Consider the following 23,391-nt stretch of genomic DNA (forward strand, 5'->3'; position numbering starts at 1 on the left):
ATTTATTATTATAGAACAATAAAAAATAAAATTTTCCTAATAATTAGCTAAAGAGAAACACAATTGATTAAAGCAGTAAAAGATTTTAAATAAAACAAATAATTTATTTCAAAAGGGTTTTAGCATTTAATAAAATTTTATATAAAAACAGCAATAAATAAATAAATTACCTTTTTTAATAAAAGAAAAAAATATTTTAAATATAATTTACTGATAATTAGATAAATGATTACCTAATTAATTAATTTATAAATAGTAATTAAATAAAAAAATCATAAATATAAATTTGCCTATTTTATTGCTTTCATTTTAAATTAAAAAATCAAAAATTTTAATAGATATTAAAAAAAATAGTTCTACTAAAAAGCTATTTATTTATAAAATCATTATTCTTATATTAAAAATTTTACTTTTTATTACAATTACTATTTCAATAAAATTTAAAAATTCTTAAAGTTTAAACAATTTTATTATAATAAAAAATAAACTATTTTGTAAGAAAATATATTTATTAAAATGAATTCGATATAAAAAATAATAGAATAATGTTAAATAAAATTATTACTAACCTTAAAATATGTTTAAAATCTATAATGGTAAAAATATTTTTACTTATATTTAAATGTAATAATTATTAAATAGATTATTAACTAAATTATTTAAATTTGTTTGTTTGCTTGTTCGATTAAATGATTAATTTAATTTTTATCATAATATTTAAAAGCTATAAAGTTACTAAATAAATAAATATGCTAGAATAGTGTTTACATAATTAATTCTATTAATTAAACATAATTGACTAATAGATTTAAATACACTTCAGTAACAAAATACAATAAATAAAGTAGTTATTATTTTTCCTTTTATCATTTTTTGAGTATGTGAAATTTGAAAATATTTGCTTTTCTTGTTAATATAAAAACTTGATACAATAGAATATTTTCATTTTATAAAATGTAAAATGCTAATATTTAATTTTTAATTTAAATTGTAAATTTTAGTATTCTTATAATAAAAGAATTTAACCATATATTTATTAATAAAAACAATTTCGCATATTAAAGTAAATAATTAATTTCAAAATATTTTGATTTTATTATAGTTTTTCCTGCATTTAAAATATCAACAACCTTAAATGATGGTATTATGATAAAAGGTTTACGAAAATTTATCAAAATATAAAAAGTTTATTCAGTTTCTTACTAATAATTAATAAAATATTTTTAACAAATACTTTCTAATTAATACACATTAACATTTTTTTAATGTTATGAAATCAATGTATTTATTTGTTTATTGTTTTCTTTATTTGCCTCTTTTAATAACAGAAAAGTAATTAATGATGAGATCATTTTTGTCATTTGCAGTAATATTTTAATTAAGAATCTGCATGTTTACAGACAGAATATGGTTAAATAATGAAACATAAAAGTGAGGTCAAGTAAAACTTTAAAATAATTCCGAATTAAGTAAGTAATCCATAAATATAATTTAGAGGGATAAAGAGTTACAAAGTAATTTGCTAAATAATTTTAATATGTGGCAAAAATTAGATAGATTAAAATCTAATTTCAATACTAAGTTTAAATGATGAAAGGTTTATTTAATTTTTATTCCTTTTTGTAGAGAATACATGTGCTAATTCATAAAATAGATGGCAGATAATACGATAATAATAGCCAACAATTAAAAAGAAAAGTAAATTATATTGCAACTTAAATTTAAAAAAACAAAATTTACCACAAATAAATCAAAAAATGAGTAAAAAATTTGCTTTGATACACTTACAATTAAATAAAAATCATGTACGTCATTTTCATTACTTTTTCTTTTATTTATTTTCAGAATTATTAATAGAAATAAAAGTAAGTAAGTAAAAATCTTTCTTCATTCACTATTTGCTTTTTGATTTAATTGATTTGATCAAATTTTACTTTGGATACTTGATCATTCATTCATTAGCAATCCTGCTAGTAAATAAAAAGGGAAAAGATAAGTTATTAAGCAATTTAATTATTTAAATTAATTAGAAACAACAACACTTTTAATAAAGTAATGAGAGTCTAAATGAAATTAGTTCTTTTAATCAGTCTTACAATTTGCTTGTCTTATTGCGAATTGAATGTTAAGGTTGATCCTAAAACAACTTTATTCGTTGATTAATTCAATAGAACTCGTGTTTATCACGGATTAAATGTTGTTTACAAAGTCTTCCCCTTTTATCCTCCCAACAATACATTTGATCCTTTAAACTCTTTTGTAGAAAAGGATGCCAGAGATCTTCGCAATTGGGGTTTCAATTCTATCCGTTTGTTTATGGCATGGGAAGCATTTGAGCCTGTAAGACAATAATACAATTACACTTATTTAGGAGAACTTTAAAAAATCGTTGAACTTTGTTAATAATACAACATTTCAGTCTTCTTAGATGCACATCAAGATGTCTACAATAGATTCTTTTGTGGAGAAGGTATGCCCGATTGGACTATTATGGATAACACCAACAAAACTTTCCCCTATCCACTACCTAAGAATTTCTTAAGAAGAGATGATCAAGGATATCCTCTTATAGAAGGTAAAAATTAATTTAAATGATACACTTGTTACTTCTAACACTATTTCGATTTATATTATTTTATTTTTTTGATACTTGATATTCACAAAAATCTATTTTAACTTACATTAACCTATTTATTATATTACTAATTAATACAAAAATCAATTAACCAACCAACAATCTTCATCCAAACTTTAAATCAAAATTTAACTGTATTTAAAACAAAATTTTAATTTTCTGAATCTCAAATAAGAATTAAAAATATTTTATCATTTTTATTATTATTTAAAGTTCATCAATTTTAATAGATATTATTTAATATTTTATTTGAGATCATAAAATATTGAAAATATTTTTAAATAAAAAATAAATAAATAGATTGCCTTAAGGTTGGTTTCTCAACTTACTATTTAACTAAAGATGGCAGCTAATAAGGAGAAAATTTATTCTTGAACTATCAAGGTTTAGCTGACGACTTTGCAAATATGTGGGGTGAAGTTGCAAAATACTTCTCAAAGCTTACTCATTTGACTAACTTCTTAGGTTATGAAATCATCAATGAACCTTTCGGTGTTTCACCTTGGAACCACTTCCTTGATTGGATATGGCCTGGAAGAGGTAACAACAAATACATGTTACCTTTCTATTAAAAGGTAGCCGATAAAATTTGGGCAAATCACCCTGACTCCATGGTCTTCTACGAACCTACAGTTGTTGATTATTTAAGTGGTGGTTTCAGCCATAACTTAGGCCATCCTGAAAAGGAAGTCCTCTCTTACCATGTTTACTGTATGGCTGTGAACCCAGTTGGTGATCCCTTCTCTAGAATACTTTGCGATATTTTAGACTCCATTTTTATTGGTGGTAAGGAAAAAAATGTCCAAAAGATCCATGTTGGAGGTTTCTTAACTGAATTCGGTGCTCTCTCTAACTCTACTAAATCTGCTGAAGAATTAGATTACCTTTTAGATAAGGCTGACAATCACTTAAGAAGTTGGGCTTACTGGTAATACAAAGGTAATCTTTTTTCAAATATTATTTTTAACATTTTTAAAATTTAAAAATCATTTAAAACAGAAAATAAATTCCTCTAAATCTTTAAATTATTTGATTTTTTAAAAAAATTTTCTATTCTTGTTAACTTTATAGAAAAGATATACAAAATTTAATAAAAATTGATAAAAATTAAGCGTAAGAATAATCTCATGACCTATTTGATAGAAATAAAATAATAATAAGAAAATATTTTCAATAATTAAAATTTTAAAATATCAACTTAAATTTTATTATTAACATTTAAATAAAAAATATTTTTGATGAGAAAAATATTAAATAAATTTATTTAAAAATTTTAAATATCTTAATGCTAATATTTGAATGTTATTTTATAAATTAAAAGGATACGCTGACTTTACTACTGCTGCTGGTCCTGGCTCTGAAGGTTTCTACACTGAAGATGGGTAATTATAAAGCAATAAAGTTAAGCATTTATCTCGTCCTTATGCTTAAGCAATTTGTGGTGAAGTTCAAAAGAGTAAATTTAATAGTAATAAGGTCACTTACGAATTGATTTATGTTAGTGGTACTTGCAGCGAGTAAACTGAAATTTATTTGAGCACTGAATACTGGTTCACAAACTTGAAATTTGAAAAGAAGGAAAACATCAAAGAGATTATTCCTAATGCTTAACTTCCTGGATACTTTACAATTATTGCATCAGAACCTAATAAAAAGGTTCATTTGATTGTTAAAAATAATTGAATAGTTTTTCTTATATGACATCACTAAAGTTAAGACTATGCCCTAAAAAGGAATTAACAAAATAATAAATAAATGAATGAATAGATAATATAATAAATAAATAAAAGAATAATTATACCTCCTTGTTTATCAAATAACTAATATATGTGGATTTGCAATGATTATTATTTTTGTAAATTTAAATACACCAATATTAATATGTGTGTTCACTTCTCAATAAAAAATTTAAAACCAAATTTTAATCATTAATCTAAATTACAAAAAAAAAAATTTTTTCATAAAAGAAAAAATATAAATATAAATTTTCATAAAAGAAATAATTAAAATAAACAATAAATAAATAAATTTGCAAATAAAATGAAAAATCATACTTCATTTTTTATCTTCATTTTAGCAATTTTTGGTAAATAATTTAAAAATAAAATTTTATTTTATTTTATTTGTTGAAAATAGATTTGTTTTATATTGCACTCGCAGGATATAGTAGCGGCCAAGAGTAAGAGTATCAGCAAGTCTATTGCTAGCTTTATAAGCAATTCAAAGAATTTGAATTTTATAATTAGATTTACCTTTTGAGTAAATAATATAATCATGCTTAATTATTGGGTTAGGATGCTCAAATAGATATCAAAGCTTAACAGAAATGCTTAGAAGCATTAGATAAATCCATTATTGATATTAGCTACGCCAAATAAATAATTTTTGAATAAGATGGGCTAATTATTTTATTCTTAAAAAATGATGAAGGATCACATTTAGAAAAATAAGTCTTATGTAAATAGTTTAGTTTTTTAATTATGCTTTGAAGAGAATTTATCTTCAATTTATTTAATGTCAACCAAAAAATTAAATAATCCTAGACCATGTAGAAAAAACAGAGTTACAATTAATTAAATTTAGAATAATATTTACAATTCTATCTTACTACTTTATCATTTGATTTATTAATTTTTTACCTTAATAAAAATTTAATTCTTAATTTTTTATTAAAGCTTTCATGATTACTCATCATTCTATGCATTCAAATACCTAATCTTAACCATATAAACATTTGATATTACAATCCAAAATTTCTGTGAAAGAATTACTAGAGCAATTTTTTTTTAATTAAATTGATCTTGCTAACTTCTAACAAAAATATCAAATTTCAGCAAATCATATAAACGAAAGTAACATAATTTTGTTTTTCACCTTGATGGAAAAATATTTTTGCTAAAACGACTTTAAGTTGGTTGCATGTAAGTAAATACAAAATATTTTCAAATTTTTTGATCATATCGATAAAAATTTGTAGATATTTAACCAAGTTGAAATTATTGATATTACAAAAAAATAAACTCATATAAAATTATTAAGACATTTAAGAAGCTTAAAAAAATTTTCTAATAAAGATTTATTTCATTGTAAAAATTATCAAAATTGGCTTTGTGTATAATGTGATGATGGATATAGATTGTAAAATCATATATGTTTTCCAGACAATAACAACAACAATAATAATAACAACAACAACAACAATAATAATAATAATAATAATAACAACAACAACAATAATAATAACAACAACAACAATAATAATAACAACAACAATAATAATAACAACAACAATAATAATAACAATAACAATAATAATAATAATAATAATTCAAACTCTAATAACTCTGGTAATAATGGAAATAGCAACTAAAATAGTAATAATAATGGAAATACAGGGAATTAAAATCAGTAAATAGTTTGTGGTTAGTTTTGCTTGAAATGTACTAGTTCAACTATTTGCATTTAGTGTGAAGATTAATATTTTTTAAATAATAATATGTGCTCACAATCTCTTCCTATTTCTGGAAGGTTTAGTCCTGAATAAACTAAAGCAACTAAAGAATCAGCTTAACAAGCTAATACAGCCTTATTGGCATCTTCATCAACAGCACAATTGCTAACTAGTTTTTCGAATCCAAATAGTTAGATGCTAATGTAAATGCTAGCTATTCAAAAAGTTTACTTTTTATTACTAGTAAATGTGCCTCTTCCAGATATTTTATATAATTTCATTCTGGGGTTATCAGGTATATAAATAAATAATTTAATTAATTTCTTAATCTATCAAATAAAATCCATAAAAAAAATTTTATTTGAAAACTTACTCACAAATCTTAATTTACTTACCAAAAGTTTTGAGAGATTGAGAAATTCTTGAAGTCCTAGAAATTTTACCTTATAGTTATATTTTTTTGGATTAATTTTTACTTTACTTTTTTATTAAAAAAGGTTCTTCGCCAGTGTCTTAAATACAGAAGATTAATTTCTTAGAAGAGATTGAAAGTTTGTATAATTAAGATAAGAATGTAACTATTGGTGACTAATTTTAGAAATAAAAAATATCTTCTAGTATTTTGATTAGTAGTGGTGGAGCGCTCTTTTTATTTCTATTTTTACTGCTCATTTTATTCATATTCTTTCTATTAATCAAATGGACTAAAACTAGTTATATCGCTGTAAAAATATTTGATAAGCTTGCTTCAGGTTTGATAGTTTAATTTAACTAGCTTCTCATTCTAATTATTTCGTTTGGGATATTCATGTAGCTGAAGGAGTTTTTTTCAGGAAACCATATTAATAATTTAGGTTTAAAAATATTTTTTGTTATTTTATTATTAGCAGTATTAGCGAGCATATGCTACACTCAAATCAAAATATCATAAAAGAATTATTTTTCTTCTAAAATAATTTATAACAGCTAGTAAGATCTCTAAAAAGAAATTATTAAGATTTTAGATCAAGATAAGGATTAAAATAAACTGTCCTAGGTGAAAATCATCACCTTTTTAAGAGAAAGAATATAGAATGATTGCTTGAAGGAAGTTACAATTTAAAGAATATACATGAACATATATTTGGCTCATGAAGCTATAATAATACCATTTATCATAGTTATGTTCAGCTAGTATTTCTACTTGTAAATCATATTCATCACATTTACATAGATACTTTTAGCTATGATCACCATTTATTTGAGGCCATTTTACTAAACAATCGATAATCTATTTTTTATTATTGATTAACTGTTGTGGGGATTCACTTTCTTTATTTTCACAATCTTAAGTTTCATAATTAATAATTTAGAGAGCTAAATAGTTCAACAAACTATCTCTTCTCAAAATATAAAAGTTCTAGATGCGCTGAGTGTATTGCTTATTGTTTAGTTGATTCTAATTTAGATTCTTAATCCTCTGGTTTCTTTTATTAAGATTGGAATGGACTTATATTACATTATTTAGTCCTATATAAAATAAAGAAAAGCTAAAAATGAACCACAAGCTGAATTAATAAACACTTCAATACAAAGTATGCAAAAAGCTATCTATAATTGACATATTTAAATTCTAACAAATAAAATTTTATTTTAAATGATAACAAATTCTATAATAAATACTATTTTATATTTATAATTAATGTAACAAAATTTATCAATTTGCTTTTAAATCTCTTAAAGTTTCTTTCTTATATTTTCTTTATATTTTAAATTATTTTATTAATTTCTAATTAAATTTTAATATTTTATTAATTACTAAACAAATTAAAAATAAATAATTTTATTCATAAACCAAATCAAATGTTTGTTTTTTATTCTTTCATTTTTTTATTTATTTTAAAATAAAATTTAAATTATTGAATCTTTTTATTTAGATTTTTTATTAAAAATTTTCTTTACAAAATACAATGTGTTCTTAAACATTAATTATAGATATCATCAATCAATTACATAAATTAAATACTTTTTCATATATATAGGGATGAATTTTATTTCTCCTTAAATCTCTATTTAAATATAAGAATGGTTGAGGTATCTTTTACAAAAAATCTAGTTAAAATACATTAATAGAGGTTAATTTGTCTAATAAAATCTTCCTTTTTTGCAAATATTTTTGACAAACGTTCTTTCATATATATGTAAGTAATATTTTACTTTAGGAATGAAAAATTTTAAGGTGTATCTATCTATGTATAAGAAGATTGATTATTCGACTATAAAAAAAATAAAAAAATTTTATTTTAAAAATCTTAAAAAAATACTAACAAACATGAATGAAACAAAAAAAATTTGCAATTTTATTAATTAGTACAGTTTTTGATTTTAACTAAGATTATGCTTCAATCAAAATATGGAATTCCTTTGAAGAAATACTCATAATGCTAGACATCTACTACACGTGTTTTAGAATCTAACTTTTGAAGTTATTCAATATCGCTTTGATCTAATTTCAACTGAAGTGATTGGAAGTTTTCTTTAAGTCTTGATGGCTTTTCAGTCTTTGGAATGACGATTATGCCTCTTGATAGCAAGAATTAAAGCAAAACCTAAGCAATAGGAACTTTGTGTTTCTCAGCCACTTTTTTGATAGTTTCATTATTGATTATGCTATCATATTTTGCCATAGGACTGTAAGCCATAACTTACATTTGTAATTTTTGGCAAAATTCAACTAATCTTTTTTATTAGTTAAAAACATGCAATTCTATTTAGTTAACGACTGGTTTAACATTTGCATATGATAATAAATCAATCAAACTTTAAGTGTTAAAGTTAGATACACCCAAAGATTTGACCAATCCTTTATTATAAACTGCCTCTAATTCTTACCACTGAACATGGACAGGTTTGTGATTGATCTAGAAATTTTCTCCAGGAGGAGCAAAAGTCCAATGCAAAAGCAATAAATCTACGTACTCAACTTAAAGATCTTGCAGACATCCTTTCACAGCTTCTTCAGTGTTTTGTTGTTTGAAAGGAAGAATCTTTGTGACAATAAAAATATCAGATCTTTTGTACTTGCCTTCGCTAAAAATTTCTTAGAGAGCTTCACCTATCATTTTTTCATTTTAGTAAATTTTTGATGTATCAATAAGTCTGTATCCATCATCTAAAGCAGTTCTAATGAGAGTAGTCATAATATCCTTATTTTTGGATTCATAAGTACCAAGGCCAAAGACAGGCATCATCTATCCACTTAAAAGCTTAACAGTGTTTGATTGAATCATTTTATTTTTTTGATAAGTAATTAAATTTATTGTTTATTTATATTTTAATTACAAATTTCTTAGCAATTATTTTAGCAGTTTTTAAATGAAAGAATGAAGAGTTTCAAATGAAAAATCAAATTTAGTGTTACATTATTTAATCACAAAATTAAAACATAAAATCAATTAAATTATTGAATCAAATTTTAAACTGATGAATTCTAATATTCTTTAATTGTTCTTTATTTTTTCTGTATTATTATAAAACTTAATCAAATTTGTTTTTTTACCCAAAGTTACTCACTTTATTTCTTAAATTAAAAAGATTAATTTTTATTTATATTCATTTACAACATAATTTATATAATTATTCTTTAGACAAATTTAATAATTCTATTATCTACTTTCCTTTATTATTTTATTTGTCATATCAAGTAAAAAGTGAATAAATATCAATCAATTAAACTGAAATATTCAGATAAAACTTTTAAAATAAATCAAAGAATATTTTAAAATTTAAACAATTTTTAACATTTTAAACTAAAATAAAAAATTATCTAGTAATATTCCTAAATTCGCTGTAAAATAGATTAATTAAATAAATAAATAATTTTTTTAATTTAGTCGAAAAAGCCTACTTTAATTATTTTTTGAAATTAAAATTTTACTATAAATGTTCAACTGTTAGTTAATTAAGTCCATCATTATTCATATTTAGTTATTACTAATTTTTTCTGGTTTTATCAAAAATTTTTATTATTGAATATTAATTAATAGAGACTTTAATTTATAAGAATTTAAATTTTATAATTCAAAAATCACTAAAAAATAATTAATAATTAGTAATATTTTTAAGACAATTAATTTGTTTTAAATAAAGAAAAAAAATGATTTCGAAAATTATTTTCTAAAAATAAAGCAATTAAAAATCAATAAATAATATATTATTTATGATGTATTTATATCTCCTTTTATTTTATTAAAATTACTAAGATGGAAATATTCTTTCAAATTTTTTGTAAAGAAATTAAATAATATCAAATGAATTGCTTATAAAAAACATTTTTCATTAATTTGAGTGAAACAGAAAACAAATTAGATATTGAAACTAAAAAAATGCTTATCGGTGAATTAAAAACCAACTACACTTTAAAGTGCAAATCTATCATTAATTTATATTTAGAATAGATTATTATTTAATAATATAGTTTTAAAAATGATTATTTTTTGACTGTTAATTAATAATCTTTTGAAATTTTTTTTGTTAAAGAAATATTATATAAACAATTTACTCTATTAAACTTGATCGAAATAATATTATGACTCTAATTAACAAACATATTAAATATTGGATTCAATTAAAGATTTTATAATGCAGTTAGATATGGGAATCGAAAGTTTCTATTTCATGAAAATTAATAGAATTTTAAGAAATGATATAAACTAACCTATACTTTTTATTCAACTTCCATTCATATTGATTACATCTATACTTTCGATTCCCATCTCTAAATGCAGCCTTTCATTCTTTCATTGATTCATAATTTAAGTTTATTTTTTGTTTGAATTGAAAAATTTTTAAACTTCCATTTTTATTTAAAGATGATTAAAAATCATCAGTAAAAATAATATAGAAAAACAAAGCAAAGCTTATTTACTTGTAACTAATAATTTAGAATATTTAATTTGTAGAAAAATCAATTTTAATTTTATTAAGAAAGTTATTTAATTGCTGGAGACACTTTATATCAAATTTATCTATATTCCAAATAAAACATCTGATTAAAATAGATAAATTAAATCAACATTCTTCAGAATTTATAAAATTTAAAAGATACTTTAATAAAAAAATAGTAATTAGCTTTTAAAAGAAAATTTAGATTGAATTTTAATATAAAAATTAATTAAAAAATTAAATTTAAAAAACATAAATAAATGGGTTAAAATAGTGCCAAAAATTAAAATGTAACAAAAAATAAACATTATGTTTAAGCATCAAATAAGGAAAAAGAAATAATATAAAAATATACTAATTTGAAGATTGGCGAAAATTTAAGAATATTAAATGTGGAATTTAAATTTAATGGGAAAGATACTTTTATTCACACTTTAGTTAGCGGAGAATAAAATTAGTAGGTTATTGTGTTGATACATGGATATTTAGCTACTTCGCTCTTTTATTACAAAATTATCGAGAATTTAAGCTAAAATTATAAAGTATATTCCATAGATTTGTTAGGAATGGGTCTTTCAGATAGGCAAAATATAGAATTTCAACAACCTAAAAATGCTGAAGTTGCTACTTAATTGTTTGTAGATTCTTTAGAAGAGTGGAGAAAAGCTCTTGGAATTTAATCTTTTAAGTTATTTGGGCATTCATTTGGTGGTTTTATCTCATTTAATTATAATTTACAATATCCTGAACGAGTTGAATAAATAATTTTAATATCACCTATGTCTGGATCATCAGTTTAACCTAAATATGATTTGAGGGATAAATAAAAATTTAAAAAATATTCTTCTAGTCTTACTTTCAAACAATCATTGTTTCCCAAATTTTTGAGATGCATGCATGAAAAGAAAATGACTCTATCAAAGTTTTTGCAATCATCTTTGATTCCATCTGACTACTTTGTAAATAAAATTATAGACTAAAGATTTGAATTTCAGACAAAGCAAGAGAAAGAAGATTGGAAAATTTATTTTAAATCTATTTAAATGCTGCCTGAGTGTACTGATCATTTAATCCATGAATTTGTATCTATGCCTTATGTCTAGCCTAAAATATCAATAGAAGAAATTATTTTATCTGGTAAAATGAAGGAACAACATATACCTATACACTATATATACGGGGGCTAAGATTGGATGGATTGGTCTGGTACAAAAAGGTTATTAAGCAATTAACAAATTATAGGTACTATAGATTACATCAAAGATGCCGGTCATTTAATACCTTTTGAGTAACCTGAATATTTAGTCAAAGAAATGCTTGAAATATTTTAAAATCAATAATATTACTTTAATTAGATGAAAAATATAAAAAAGTAGAAACAATTATAACTTTGAATAAAGAATTTAAAAAAAAAACAATTTTAACTTTTAACAATTTATTAATTATTTATTTATTAAAAACTTAAAAAATTACAAATATATTAATATACTAATCGCCATTTAAATTATTTTTCTTAATTAAATTTAATATACCATGTTTCCTTAATTAAAGAGCGCAAAACAAACTTGTTTCAAGTATAAGTAAATATTTTTTCAACCCATTTAAAAAAATCTGGTGTTAATATAATCGAATTTTATTTAATGAAAATTTATATTATAATAATTGCATTATGAGTAAGTATTACTTCAAATCCTATAAATTAATTTTTAAACATATTAATTAGAATAATTTGTCTGTTTATTATATCTAATTTTTTATTTATTTGTTTTTTATTACGAATAAAACTAATTTGGAAAAAATACATAATTTCTTATTTATTTAATATCTTTAATTTTAGGATTTTTTGCTTTGACTTTTTAAGTTAATCTAATATTTATCTAATTTAATTTTATAAACAACCCTTAAATAACAATAATAGATAGAATTTTGATTTTTTTTAATTATTAAAACATATAAAATTCACTTTTGAAGTATTTTAAAATTATAAATTACAAAATGCTGCACTTTTATTATGCTAGTATTTAGTTAGGTTCATTCATAAAAAATAAACTTACATTTTTAAACTTAGTAAAAATTAAATTAATTTTTGCAAACTAGGATTAATAATAATAATAATAATAATTGATTTACAAATCATCAAATTTTGATTAATTGAAGATTTTATAAACAAAAAGGAAAGTAATTAAATAATAACTTAGAGAGAATTAAATTAAATGAAAAAGATTTTAATAATTAAAAACAATATTCTTATTTTATTAATAAATGCTTGCTATTTGTCTCAGACAGCATGTAATTTCAATTCTCCTTAAAATATATCTTGAATATTGATTTAAATTAAATAGGTTTTATTCTTTCAGAAGAAATTAATGCTCAACACTCTTTTGTTATTACTTCGCGATATAATGGATTTCAACATGATCCTTGCAAAGTTTTTGAAGAAAATGAAAACAGCAATAAATTGAGAATAGACCATATTACCACTATGCTGTAAAACTCAATAAGAAGATTGTCTCCTTCTTATGAAGAGAAATTAGAGTTAAGTATTTTGGTATGGTCTGATAATTAATAACTACTTGATGAATTTGAAAAAAGAGCTATTGAAGGAGATTATCTTTACAAAGAAGAAAAAGAAATTTAGATTTCGAAATGTCAATTAAAAAAAAAATATTCTTTTCGCTCTTTTTCTTTTAATTCGGGTATTAATAAGCTTTTAAGATTTATTAGTTTCCTTTTAATGTGATTTATTTATTAATTACTATTAATAGGGAAATTAACTAATATTGATTCTCTTAATCAATTGAATTTACTCTTTGGGGAAAGTGGATTATTCAGTTAGTTTAATTATGGATCTCTCTATTTAGGATTCTAAAAATTTAAAGTAACTGCTAAAATGTGCCATAACTCTTGTTAATAATGCATAGGAGGCGATTCTGATGACATGTGTACTGAGTGCGCATCTAATTTTGAACTAGTAAAAGGAAAATGTTAACTCAAATAAATGTTTAAAAGTGTTAGATTAGAAGAAGATTTAAAAGATAACTCAAAAAAAATAAATAATGTTAACCAAAATTTTACCTTTCTAACTAAATGCTATAATGGGTGCATTTCATGTAATTATAGTACTGGAATATGTAAAGATACTATTAAAGGAAAAACAATTATAGAATAGCTAGTAAAAAATCAGTTCAGTAAAAAGTTATCTTGAAAGATAAAATAAACAAACAAACAAACAAACAAACAAAGAAGAGATTGAATGACCTTTATTTTGCAATTCTCTAAAAAATACATTATTTATTTATGAAATTTCAAATTACAAAAATTTGCATCTAAGTTAAATAAAAATAAATTTACATATTTTAATATTACTAAAATAGATTTTCTTAAATTTCAAAATATTTCCCAATTTATTTTAAATCTTTTAGTTAATTAATTAATTAATTAAGGTTCTTATTTTATAGATTATTTTCATCAATATCTATAAAATTACATAATGTTACATACAAATCTTTCATTTTGTATATTTTTGTAGATACTTGAAAATATCGATTTTATTCTGTGTTAAATTAGATTTATTCAATTAATAATTTTATTTTTATTTTGTCTCAAAAGATTGTTTTAGGATTTTTTATTTGAATTTGTATTTTAAAATATTAAATTTTATTTTTTTATATTTTAGTTTAGTTTATACTTAAAATAAATCAACTTATAAGAATCAGACTCGTAGAAAAATTAAAATAGTTAGATAATAAAGACTATCCAAGTTGAGTTTCAAAAGATAAATTTAATGAGTAACTCTTATTTAAGAAGAATATTGTACACCATCTTTACCAATACAGTTGGTAATATTTTAATATCTGGATTAGCAACATTGAGTTCAATAAAAGAAATAAAACAAAAATTTAAACAAATATAAGTACAATAAAAATTAAAATCTATAAACTATAAATAAAAATTTTGTTATATTTAAATAGAGAAATTTAATTAATCAATCAATACTCATCATCTTAATTAGGAAAAAGACTGTGTACGCACTTTGAAATAAATGGAACAGTGCTATACTTAGATAATTAAAATGCTAAATGATCTAAAGCTTGAGAAACTCGATATTTAATGAATCTATTTTTTTCTATGGATTAGTCTGAAAAGTCTCCTAGGTCTAACTTTGAGTGTCTTTTAGAAAGATGAGTCAGTACTAAAGCTTTAGCTTTTGCTTGAATAGCTATATCTATTGCTTCGAAGGCTGTAGAGTGTTTTGCATACTTGGCATGCTCTTACATATTTTGATTAAAGGTACCTTCATGGATCATTAAGTCTGAATCCTCAGCCGCTTAAGCAAACTCTATACAAGGTCTTGTATCTCCTGAATAGCTAATTTTTATGCCAGATGTATGCTAGAATACTATTCCAAATGCCTACGGGCAATGTATGACAGGGATAAATTTGATTTCTTGTATTCCTAAAGAAACAAGCAAAAATTAATTAAAATCCTATTTTAATTAATGAATTTCTGTTTAATCAGATTTCAAATAATTTGACAACTGCATAATTCTAATTTTGGCATTAAATCTTCTGTTATCTTCTCTTTCTTCATCTGAATTATAGTTTTCATCTTAAATGTTTTAATCTTCATTAAAACTTTCTTAGTTTTCTTTAATTATTTCTTCCTCCTTTGAAATCATTTCATTAGGAAATTATTTTTACTCTTTTTTAAATAACAAGAAAAACATAATTAATAAAAATAAATTGCATAAATAAATTTTTCTTTATTAAAATAAAATTTGTTTACCTTTTAGTTCTGTTTCTTGGACCTGATTATCGCAACATGGTTTTTTATTGTATTAGTTAAAGAGATCGTTGAGATTTTATCCATTATAATCTTGAAAATAAATGAGTTTGCAATTCATTTTTTCCATGTAACAATCTACAACTCCATACCAAGGAGCAAGAGACCAAGGCAGGGCAATATACATAAGCTAATCTTCTTCTGTAAAAAATTTTTTACCTTCATTAAAAGCTGTTTAGAAAGCTTTGTGTCTTTAATATACTATGCTTTAAAATCCTAAGTAATGGTCAGAGTGTGCATGTGTTAAAACAATTAATTTTAAATTTCTTAAAACTTCTTAGCACTCAGCTTCACCAAATTAGTTTAATAACTAATAATAGGTGCCTTCACCACAATCTAACATTATGCCTTAATTGATATTTTTAAAAAAGATATTAAAAATAAAGATATACATATGCATGTATGTATGAATAATGATGATACCTTATTTTAAACTCTACTCATAGATTAAAATGCTGCTGTTATTCCTAAAAATAGTTGGAGTCATGCAACTGGTACCTAAAAAGTAAATATGCGGATCATAATTCTTAGTGTTTTATCTTATTTAAGCATCAAAGAGAATGAATTCGTTTGATTTCATTTCTTAGACTAAATCTACCTTTAACTTTTCTGCTTCTGATTAGAATTCTTCAGTCAAAAAATATTTTTTTGTATTTTTCTAAGACAAAATTGGTTGATATGCTTATCCTGCTTATTTAGAATTAAAAATGAGCTAATAATTTTTTTTAGAAATTGTTTTATTTTTAAGATATGGAAACAATTAATTTAATTCTATTTCATAAAATTCTGATTCGCTTTTATAATTCTTAGTGTTTTCACTGATTTTAGGGAAATTTTCTGGAAATTACTCAGCAATTATGTTAGTAGCCTATACGTGTAAAAAAGTATCTGAATGATTGTTTTAAGGTATTTAAGTTTCTTTTATGTGGGAATTTACAAAGATGTGCAATGTATTTACATCAAACTTTTTCAAAAATAATTCATAATGATGACTCTTTAAGATATGAATAGGAGTCATGTGAATAACTGCGTAGACAAAGGAATCTTATGTTGTTGTATAAGAAATATCCTCACAATTAATAATATTCTTAACGCATTCTTCTGAAAGACAGTCAAATATGAGCAATTATTAGGCTGGCTAAGGATCTTCTAAAACTTCTTGTAACTTAATTATTTTACCATCTAATTCAATTTATTTATTTTATTGAAACTCTTTCATCATTTTACCAGGAATATTGAAAGATTTAAGTTTTTCTTTATTCATCTTACATTCTTATTTTTGAAATTTGATTAAATAAGCAAGGACATCTTCAGATTTAGATTGAACATAAATAGGTACAACCTCTATTTCTGCATCTTAATAATTGCCTTATTCGTTGATCATCTATCTTGCATCATTTAAGAAATTATTTTTATTTAAGCTCTATTGTTTAAATTTTTCATACAAATAAGCATTAGCCTTTTACTTATCCTAAAAGAAATTATTTGAAAATTAATCATCATATTTTAAGCCAAAAATGGAAGCCATATCATTAATTCCTAATAAGAAATTCGACATTTATTTATTATTTTCTAGTTTGTTTGTCTCAAATCCTAAAAACGAATAAGGTAGGCACTTTATATAAAATTTGCTCTTCATATCTTAAAACATATTCACTAATTTTTAAGGTCCATAAATCTTATCTTGTAATCCCATAGCATTACAAAATAGAAGAGTCATATTTGGAATTAGTCCATCTAGAGTTTCAGAAGATAATCTAGTTAAAAAGAAGCAAATCCCCTAAACAAGCTTGATTTTATTAAATTTTTAGAATCTCATAAAGTTTTCTGAGCAGTTAAAAATATATTTTTAACTTCCAACGTGCAAAATGATTGTAGGAGTCTATTCGCCCACATGATTTATTATAATTTAAAGGTATGTCTTCATGCTAAAAATAAATTAATTTATTTTACTTTTATAAAAGTTATTATTAATTTTGTTTAGTCTGAATTAATTATTTAAAACTATTTCGTCTTAAAGTTATTTTTTGAGAATAAATAAAATGTAAGAATAAATTATAATTATTTAGTAATTGATTAGATACAATTGATGTTTCTACCAGACGCTTTACAAAAATTTTGTATAAAAAAAAATTAAAAAAAGAAATAAATAAAAATACAGATTACAATTTAAAACAAAACCAAAAATTGCTTCAAAAATTAATAACTTTAAAATGCAAGTTATTTTTTTCTATTAAAAATAAATTTAATTTTTGAATCAATTAAGTAAATTTCTTTTTATTTAAAATCAATTAAAATATTCTCACTAAATAAAGCTAATTTTTATAAAAATTTAATTTTATAAATTAACTAAATTGAAAGAAATATCAAAAAAACTATTAAATGATGAATTTATTTTAAGAAAATAAATAACTGTAAAAATATATTTTATTTAAATAATTAATATTTATTTTACTTTTGTTTAAACTATACTAAAAATATACAAATACTTACATAATTTATAAAATTTATTTCCTAAATAAAATATAATATCTAAGAAATTTCTAGCTTTTAAAATCTATTTAAACTTGTTTAAAATATATTCTCTTTATAGGATTAATTTTAATAGTTTGTTCAAGTATTTGCTCATACTTAAAAACTCTTTTTACTATTATGAATTTAATTTCCTTCAATTTTAATAACAATTCAGCTTTCATAAGTTAAACATTAAGTTAAAAGATGTGAACAATTTTTAAGTAACTGATTAACATAAGAAGAAGAGGGAGGATTCTGCATTCAACGAGATGAATTAAGGATAAGAAAATTAAGATTTGCATTTTCATATTCAATAAAAAATATAAAAATTTATAAAAAATTCATAATTAAAAATAAATTATTTTTGATTTCCGAATAACAAAAATTAAATTAAAGAATAAAATAAATAAATAAATAAATAATTTATATCATGCTTTTGTAATATTTTTCAAATTTATTTATTTATTTAAAATACAAAATAAATGGACAAATTCATACAAATATTTTTAAACAAACTTTTAGAATTTAAAAAAGATGGGATTTAAAATAAAGCAGAGTATAAAGTAAGTTGTTTTCAATTTTCATCTTCAACTTCCTCTTCTTCCTCTTCTTCACCCTCTTATGCTTCTTCTTCTTCTTCCTCTTCTTCCTCCTCTTCTTCTTGATTTGGATTGAAATAAGGATTTTCAGCAGGTATATTTGGAGGTCTTAATGAAACTGCAGCTAAGTTTCTGTTAGGATCTTATTTTAATGCGCTGAATAAATCTACATTCAATCTCTATTCATAAATATCAAAGCTGTAACTAGGGATATCTTTATTCTTTTCTCTTTGGTCTTTGTAAAATTGTTCAAGCTTTAAGTTTTTATTATTTAAATTAATCATTTTTGATTTCTTTTCTAAAATATTTTACTTTTAAAAGAATTTTTAAATCAGAGAATGAGTCATCTTCAATATAATCCATAGGGTCAGCTATTTTCTATGCAGTAAACTAATGATGAGTTTTAATTAAATCTTCTTTCCATAACTTTGTCAATTCGCTTATTCTAGAAGGACAATATGTCTTTGCAAACATAGCTGCTTCGCTGATTCTACCACTTTTAACCAAAACATCAATACATTTATCTAAGTCAGCCAAAGAGAAGTAAATTTAGAAAGCAACATTCTTTTTAAATAGTAAAATATATTATCAAAAAAATTAAAATTCAAAAAATAAATTTATAAAATTGAGTTCAATAATGAACTAAAAAACCTACATTTATGAGATAAAAATATTTTTTAGAGAATTATTAAAAAAATTAAACAATTTATTAAAAAAAATTATTTAATCCAATCAAATAAAAAATTACTAATTTCAAAGTAAGAATTTTAGTTCAGAATTTATTTTATTTTTTTATTTATTTAGTTTTTAATTAAAAATATTTTATTGTTAAATCGTTTGCTTTTAAAAGAAAAATTATTTTTGAACTTTTTATATACTGATAATGTGGTCATTGGTTTATTAGTTAAATTGATTATAAAATTTAGTTATGAATAATAAAATATAAATAAATAAATAAATAAATACCATTCTCTTTTATTCCACGGCCTTTTTACCAAGCTCTTCTAATTCTTCTCTAAGACCAAGAGAGGTGTAAATCAAGAGCAAACTGTTAATATCTTCAGATTGTTTGAAACAGTTAATAGCTCTAGTTAAATCACCTTAGAAAAGGGCTAAGTCACCTACTTATTTCAACTAACTAGGACTTTAAGTTTCTTGTGCAATCAAATTAGCTTCATTAAGCTTTCCTAATAACAAAGCTAGTTCAAATTTATGTTCGGGATCCTAGGCAATATTAAAAGCCATTTCTTTCTTATCAAGTTAATCTAAGAATTTGGCCAATTTATCGTAATATTTAAGATCAATTTACTTAATCAATTCAGCTGCTTAATCATATTGTTCATCTCCTATCAAGCTCTAATACTTGGCTACTTTAACGGGAAGATCAAAACTGCTGATGTTAAAGAATTTGTCAAGCATATAGAGTCTATCTTAAGTAGGAATGTGGCCTAAAATAAATCTTTTAAATATTAAATTACAATTTGTGATGCAATCAACATGAAATTTATCAATAACTAAATTACTTCTTTTTATCTGTATGTTAGAAAGTGAATTATTTTCCTGCGAGAGAATAGCTGATTTTTCCTGTTCCATTTGTAAAGAAGAAAAGAGATTCAATCCAAATACCAGAATTAATGCTTTCAGATATTTCATATACCATTTCAAGAGCTTCGTCAATACCTTCATTACTTTCATCTTCAGCAATATCTGCAATAAGCTTTTTAAATATTTTTGAATGATTAATTTTCATGTTTGCCTATATTTTTTTTAAATAATACTTCTTTTTTGAATTGAAGAACGTAGAATTCATCAGCAGAAGCAAGAGTGACAAAGTCATTTTAGCTCCAATATAATTTTTTGAGACTGAGTTCAATTTTTCTAACAATCTTTGCAGTAGTCCAATCATAGAAAATAATAAAATCGCTGCTCTTGACACCTCTTTTAAAATTTAAATTATTAACCTGAGTTTTAAAATTAAATCAAATCTATTTTTACAATAAAGGACCACCGTAGAGACCTTCAACAATATAGTCAGTAGAAAATTCAAATATTTATTAATTAGAAGAACCATCAAATGCCTTAACTTAAAAGTTTTCCTTAACAGCATAATCACCATTTGTATTGAACACTAAATCAGAACCATTTCCATGAACTAAATTTATAAATAAGTAAGTAAGTAATTAAAAAAATATATTAACAAACAAATAAATCAATTTTAATGAATTTTAAGAGCAGAAATAAACATAAATTTGTTTATTTTATTTACCTATGCTTTTGAAATTGTTTGATCTATAGATAGAATATTCAGTGTCATTAAAAATAGCAAATGAGTGACCATTTGGAGCATGTCTTAAACCCTATTAAAAAATGGTAAGTTAAATTAGCATTTGGAATAATAACTATAATAAAATTTGTACAGTTGGATAAAAATCAGCTGTGCCTAAATCTTTGCTGTTAATATTGGGAATGTTTTCACCTTCAACAACAGCATCTTTATCAGCAGTATTAACGGATTTCAAGTTTGCAGTAAATAATTCTAAGTTTTTGGCATAGATGATCTTACCATTACTATTAAAGTATAATTTAATATTAATCTTTTATTAAAATTGCTGAAATATTTATTTGTTTACTTAATTGAAACAACAGGTTCGTCTGAGCCAATTTTTACTATTACAGAACCTTCATCACAACCAATAGCAAGCATGTTGGATGAATCTTTACAGATGTCTACTGACCATACTCTGTCTAAGTTATAATTTAAGGAAGTTTCTAATCTATAAGTTTATGAATGCCATAATTTAACAAAGCCGTCTTCAGAACCTATTCATTGAATAAATATCACTTAACTATCTAAATTTACACTAAATCAATTAAAATAAATACCAGTTATAATAATTGGGAGTTCGGGGTGGAACAAAGCAACAGAAATATTTTGAGAGTGTCCTTCGATGGTGTGAATGCACTACTTAGTAGAGCAATCCCAAATTTTTACTAATCTGAATTTATTAAAGAAATAAATTTAAAAATGAAAAATGAGTAAATAAATAGTTTGTTTACCTGTCATCACCTCCTGAGATAACGTAGTTGTGTTCTCCTCTGTGGTAGTCTACGCTATTTACACCTTGTTCGTGACCAACCAAAGAAAAATTAGGAGATTTACTTAATATGCTCCAAACCTATTTATTTATTTTATATAAAATATTTTATGAATTATGGATAACATTTTGTGATAACTAAAAATAAATAAATAAGCATTTGTCGCTATTGCACTTTAACACGTTTTAGATTCATGTAAATAAGTTGCTTCTCTCTCTTAATAATAATAATTTATTGTACAAGATATGTATATTTCTAATATTTGATTTCATTACCTTGATTGTTTTATCGAGAGAAGCTGAAGCAAATAAATTTGTGTCACGAGGATTGAAGCACATCTTCATTACATAATGAGTGTGACCTTCGAATGTTCTAGCCAAAGAAAACCCTTTTTCAAAATCCCACATCTTGATAGTAGCGTCATCTGAACTTGTCAAAAAGTAAGGCTCAGAAGGGTGAACTTCGATAGTTCTTTTTATAAAAAAATTAATTTTATCTTAATTTACTTATTTAAGGTAATATGAATTCTATATTAATTTAATTTATCCTCGCATTTACCTAATGTAATCTGAATGGGCTTCCCATGATTTAATCTTTTCCATTGTGTTATAATTGTAAACGCGAACGCATAAATCATCAGAACATGCAACAATCCACTATTTTCTTACAATAAACTTAGCAGCTCTTGTTGGAGTTACTGAATTTTCAAATGTTTTAACAGTTGTCTATTAATTTTATTAATTATATTTTAAGTTTCAAATATTCATTTTGAGTTTTGCTTGCTTTATGCTCGCAATCTAATTAAGCAAATCTATAATAATTACTTCATTTGAATAATCGTAAATAGTAATATTTCCTGAATATAAAGAGACTAAAGCCCAAGGAAGTTCAGGGTGCAATTCAACGCATTTAACACGTTCTGAACGTGTTTTCATTTTCTTCTTAATTTCAAACTTTAAAGGCTATATTTTATAATAAAATGCATTAATTAAATACATTAGCTATCCTATAAATAAATCCAAAATCAAATGAGTTTTTAGAGAATGTTGTTTATCAACTGCTCTAATAACTCCATTCTTTCATTAAATTAAGCTATCTACCATTTCAACAACTAATTTTAATTTTTTCCTATTTTATTAAATTGATCAGCGTTAGCTTTCGTTAGTGTTTATTTATTTATTTGTTTGCTTGTTTCTTCGATTAATCCCTTTTTAAAGCAACGAATCCTATTGTATGAATTTATTAATCAATAATAATTATAGTGATTTTTTGATGAAAATTTTATTGAATTAAATTATTAATCTAAATTATGATTTATCCTTATCTATTA

General features: G+C 22.7%; 8 protein-coding genes across 8 annotated transcripts; 5 read left to right on the plus strand and 3 right to left on the minus strand. All coding sequences in view use genetic code 6, as the record gives it.

The window, feature by feature from the left end:
* Positions 1-2,055: 2,055 nt before the first annotated feature.
* TTHERM_00476450 (glycosyl hydrolase family cellulase) lies at positions 2,056-4,318 on the plus strand (the record flags this gene model as incomplete). The annotated part of the gene is made up of 3 exons (XM_001017353.2): positions 2,056-2,575; positions 2,936-3,574; positions 3,957-4,318. 3 exons carry the CDS (start codon positions 2,056-2,058, stop codon positions 4,316-4,318), a joined length of 1,521 nt encoding a protein of 506 aa, XP_001017353.2.
* A 198-nt stretch (positions 4,319-4,516) lies between these two features.
* Positions 4,517-5,124, plus strand: TTHERM_00476460 (transmembrane protein, putative; the record flags this gene model as incomplete). The annotated part of the gene is made up of 2 exons (XM_001017354.2): positions 4,517-4,721; positions 4,772-5,124. 2 exons carry the CDS (start codon positions 4,517-4,519, stop codon positions 5,122-5,124), a joined length of 558 nt encoding a protein of 185 aa, XP_001017354.2.
* Positions 5,125-5,513: 389 nt separating this feature from the next.
* On the plus strand, positions 5,514-6,635 carry TTHERM_000476461 (hypothetical protein; the record flags this gene model as incomplete). The annotated part of the gene is made up of 3 exons (XM_012797927.1): positions 5,514-5,556; positions 5,710-6,289; positions 6,584-6,635. The coding sequence occupies 3 exons, from the start codon at positions 5,514-5,516 to the stop codon at positions 6,633-6,635; spliced, it is 675 nt and encodes a 224-aa protein (XP_012653381.1).
* Positions 6,636-8,467: 1,832 nt separating this feature from the next.
* TTHERM_00476470 (aldo/keto reductase family oxidoreductase) lies at positions 8,468-9,355 on the minus strand (the record flags this gene model as incomplete). Its single annotated transcript, XM_001017355.2, has 1 exon — positions 8,468-9,355. One exon carries the CDS (start codon positions 9,353-9,355, stop codon positions 8,468-8,470), a length of 888 nt encoding a protein of 295 aa, XP_001017355.2.
* A 1,914-nt stretch (positions 9,356-11,269) lies between these two features.
* TTHERM_00476480 (alpha/beta fold hydrolase) lies at positions 11,270-12,403 on the plus strand (the record flags this gene model as incomplete). Its single annotated transcript, XM_001017356.1, has 1 exon — positions 11,270-12,403. One exon carries the CDS (start codon positions 11,270-11,272, stop codon positions 12,401-12,403), a length of 1,134 nt encoding a protein of 377 aa, XP_001017356.1.
* Positions 12,404-13,222: 819 nt separating this feature from the next.
* Positions 13,223-14,214, plus strand: TTHERM_00476490 (hypothetical protein; the record flags this gene model as incomplete). The annotated part of the gene is made up of 3 exons (XM_001017357.2): positions 13,223-13,298; positions 13,352-13,705; positions 13,775-14,214. 3 exons carry the CDS (start codon positions 13,223-13,225, stop codon positions 14,212-14,214), a joined length of 870 nt encoding a protein of 289 aa, XP_001017357.2.
* Positions 14,215-14,998: 784 nt separating this feature from the next.
* Positions 14,999-17,779, minus strand: TTHERM_00476500 (metallo-beta-lactamase domain protein; the record flags this gene model as incomplete). Its single annotated transcript, XM_001017358.2, has 3 exons — positions 14,999-15,711; positions 15,796-16,200; positions 16,276-17,779. The coding sequence occupies 3 exons, from the start codon at positions 17,777-17,779 to the stop codon at positions 14,999-15,001; spliced, it is 2,622 nt and encodes an 873-aa protein (XP_001017358.2).
* Positions 17,780-18,940: 1,161 nt separating this feature from the next.
* On the minus strand, positions 18,941-23,164 carry TTHERM_00476510 (coatomer beta subunit, putative; the record flags this gene model as incomplete). The annotated part of the gene is made up of 15 exons (XM_001017359.3): positions 18,941-19,219; positions 19,278-19,529; positions 19,932-20,424; positions 20,489-20,682; positions 20,744-20,903; positions 20,961-21,117; positions 21,232-21,322; positions 21,383-21,533; positions 21,596-21,785; positions 21,849-21,961; positions 22,023-22,141; positions 22,337-22,532; positions 22,620-22,786; positions 22,886-23,023; positions 23,162-23,164. The coding sequence occupies 15 exons, from the start codon at positions 23,162-23,164 to the stop codon at positions 18,941-18,943; spliced, it is 2,703 nt and encodes a 900-aa protein (XP_001017359.2).
* Positions 23,165-23,391: the final 227 nt, after the last annotated feature.

The sequence above is a fragment of the Tetrahymena thermophila genome (genome assembly GCF_000189635.1).
Source record: "Tetrahymena thermophila SB210 genomic scaffold scf_8254611, whole genome shotgun sequence".
NCBI classification, from domain to species: domain Eukaryota; phylum Ciliophora; class Oligohymenophorea; order Hymenostomatida; family Tetrahymenidae; genus Tetrahymena; species Tetrahymena thermophila.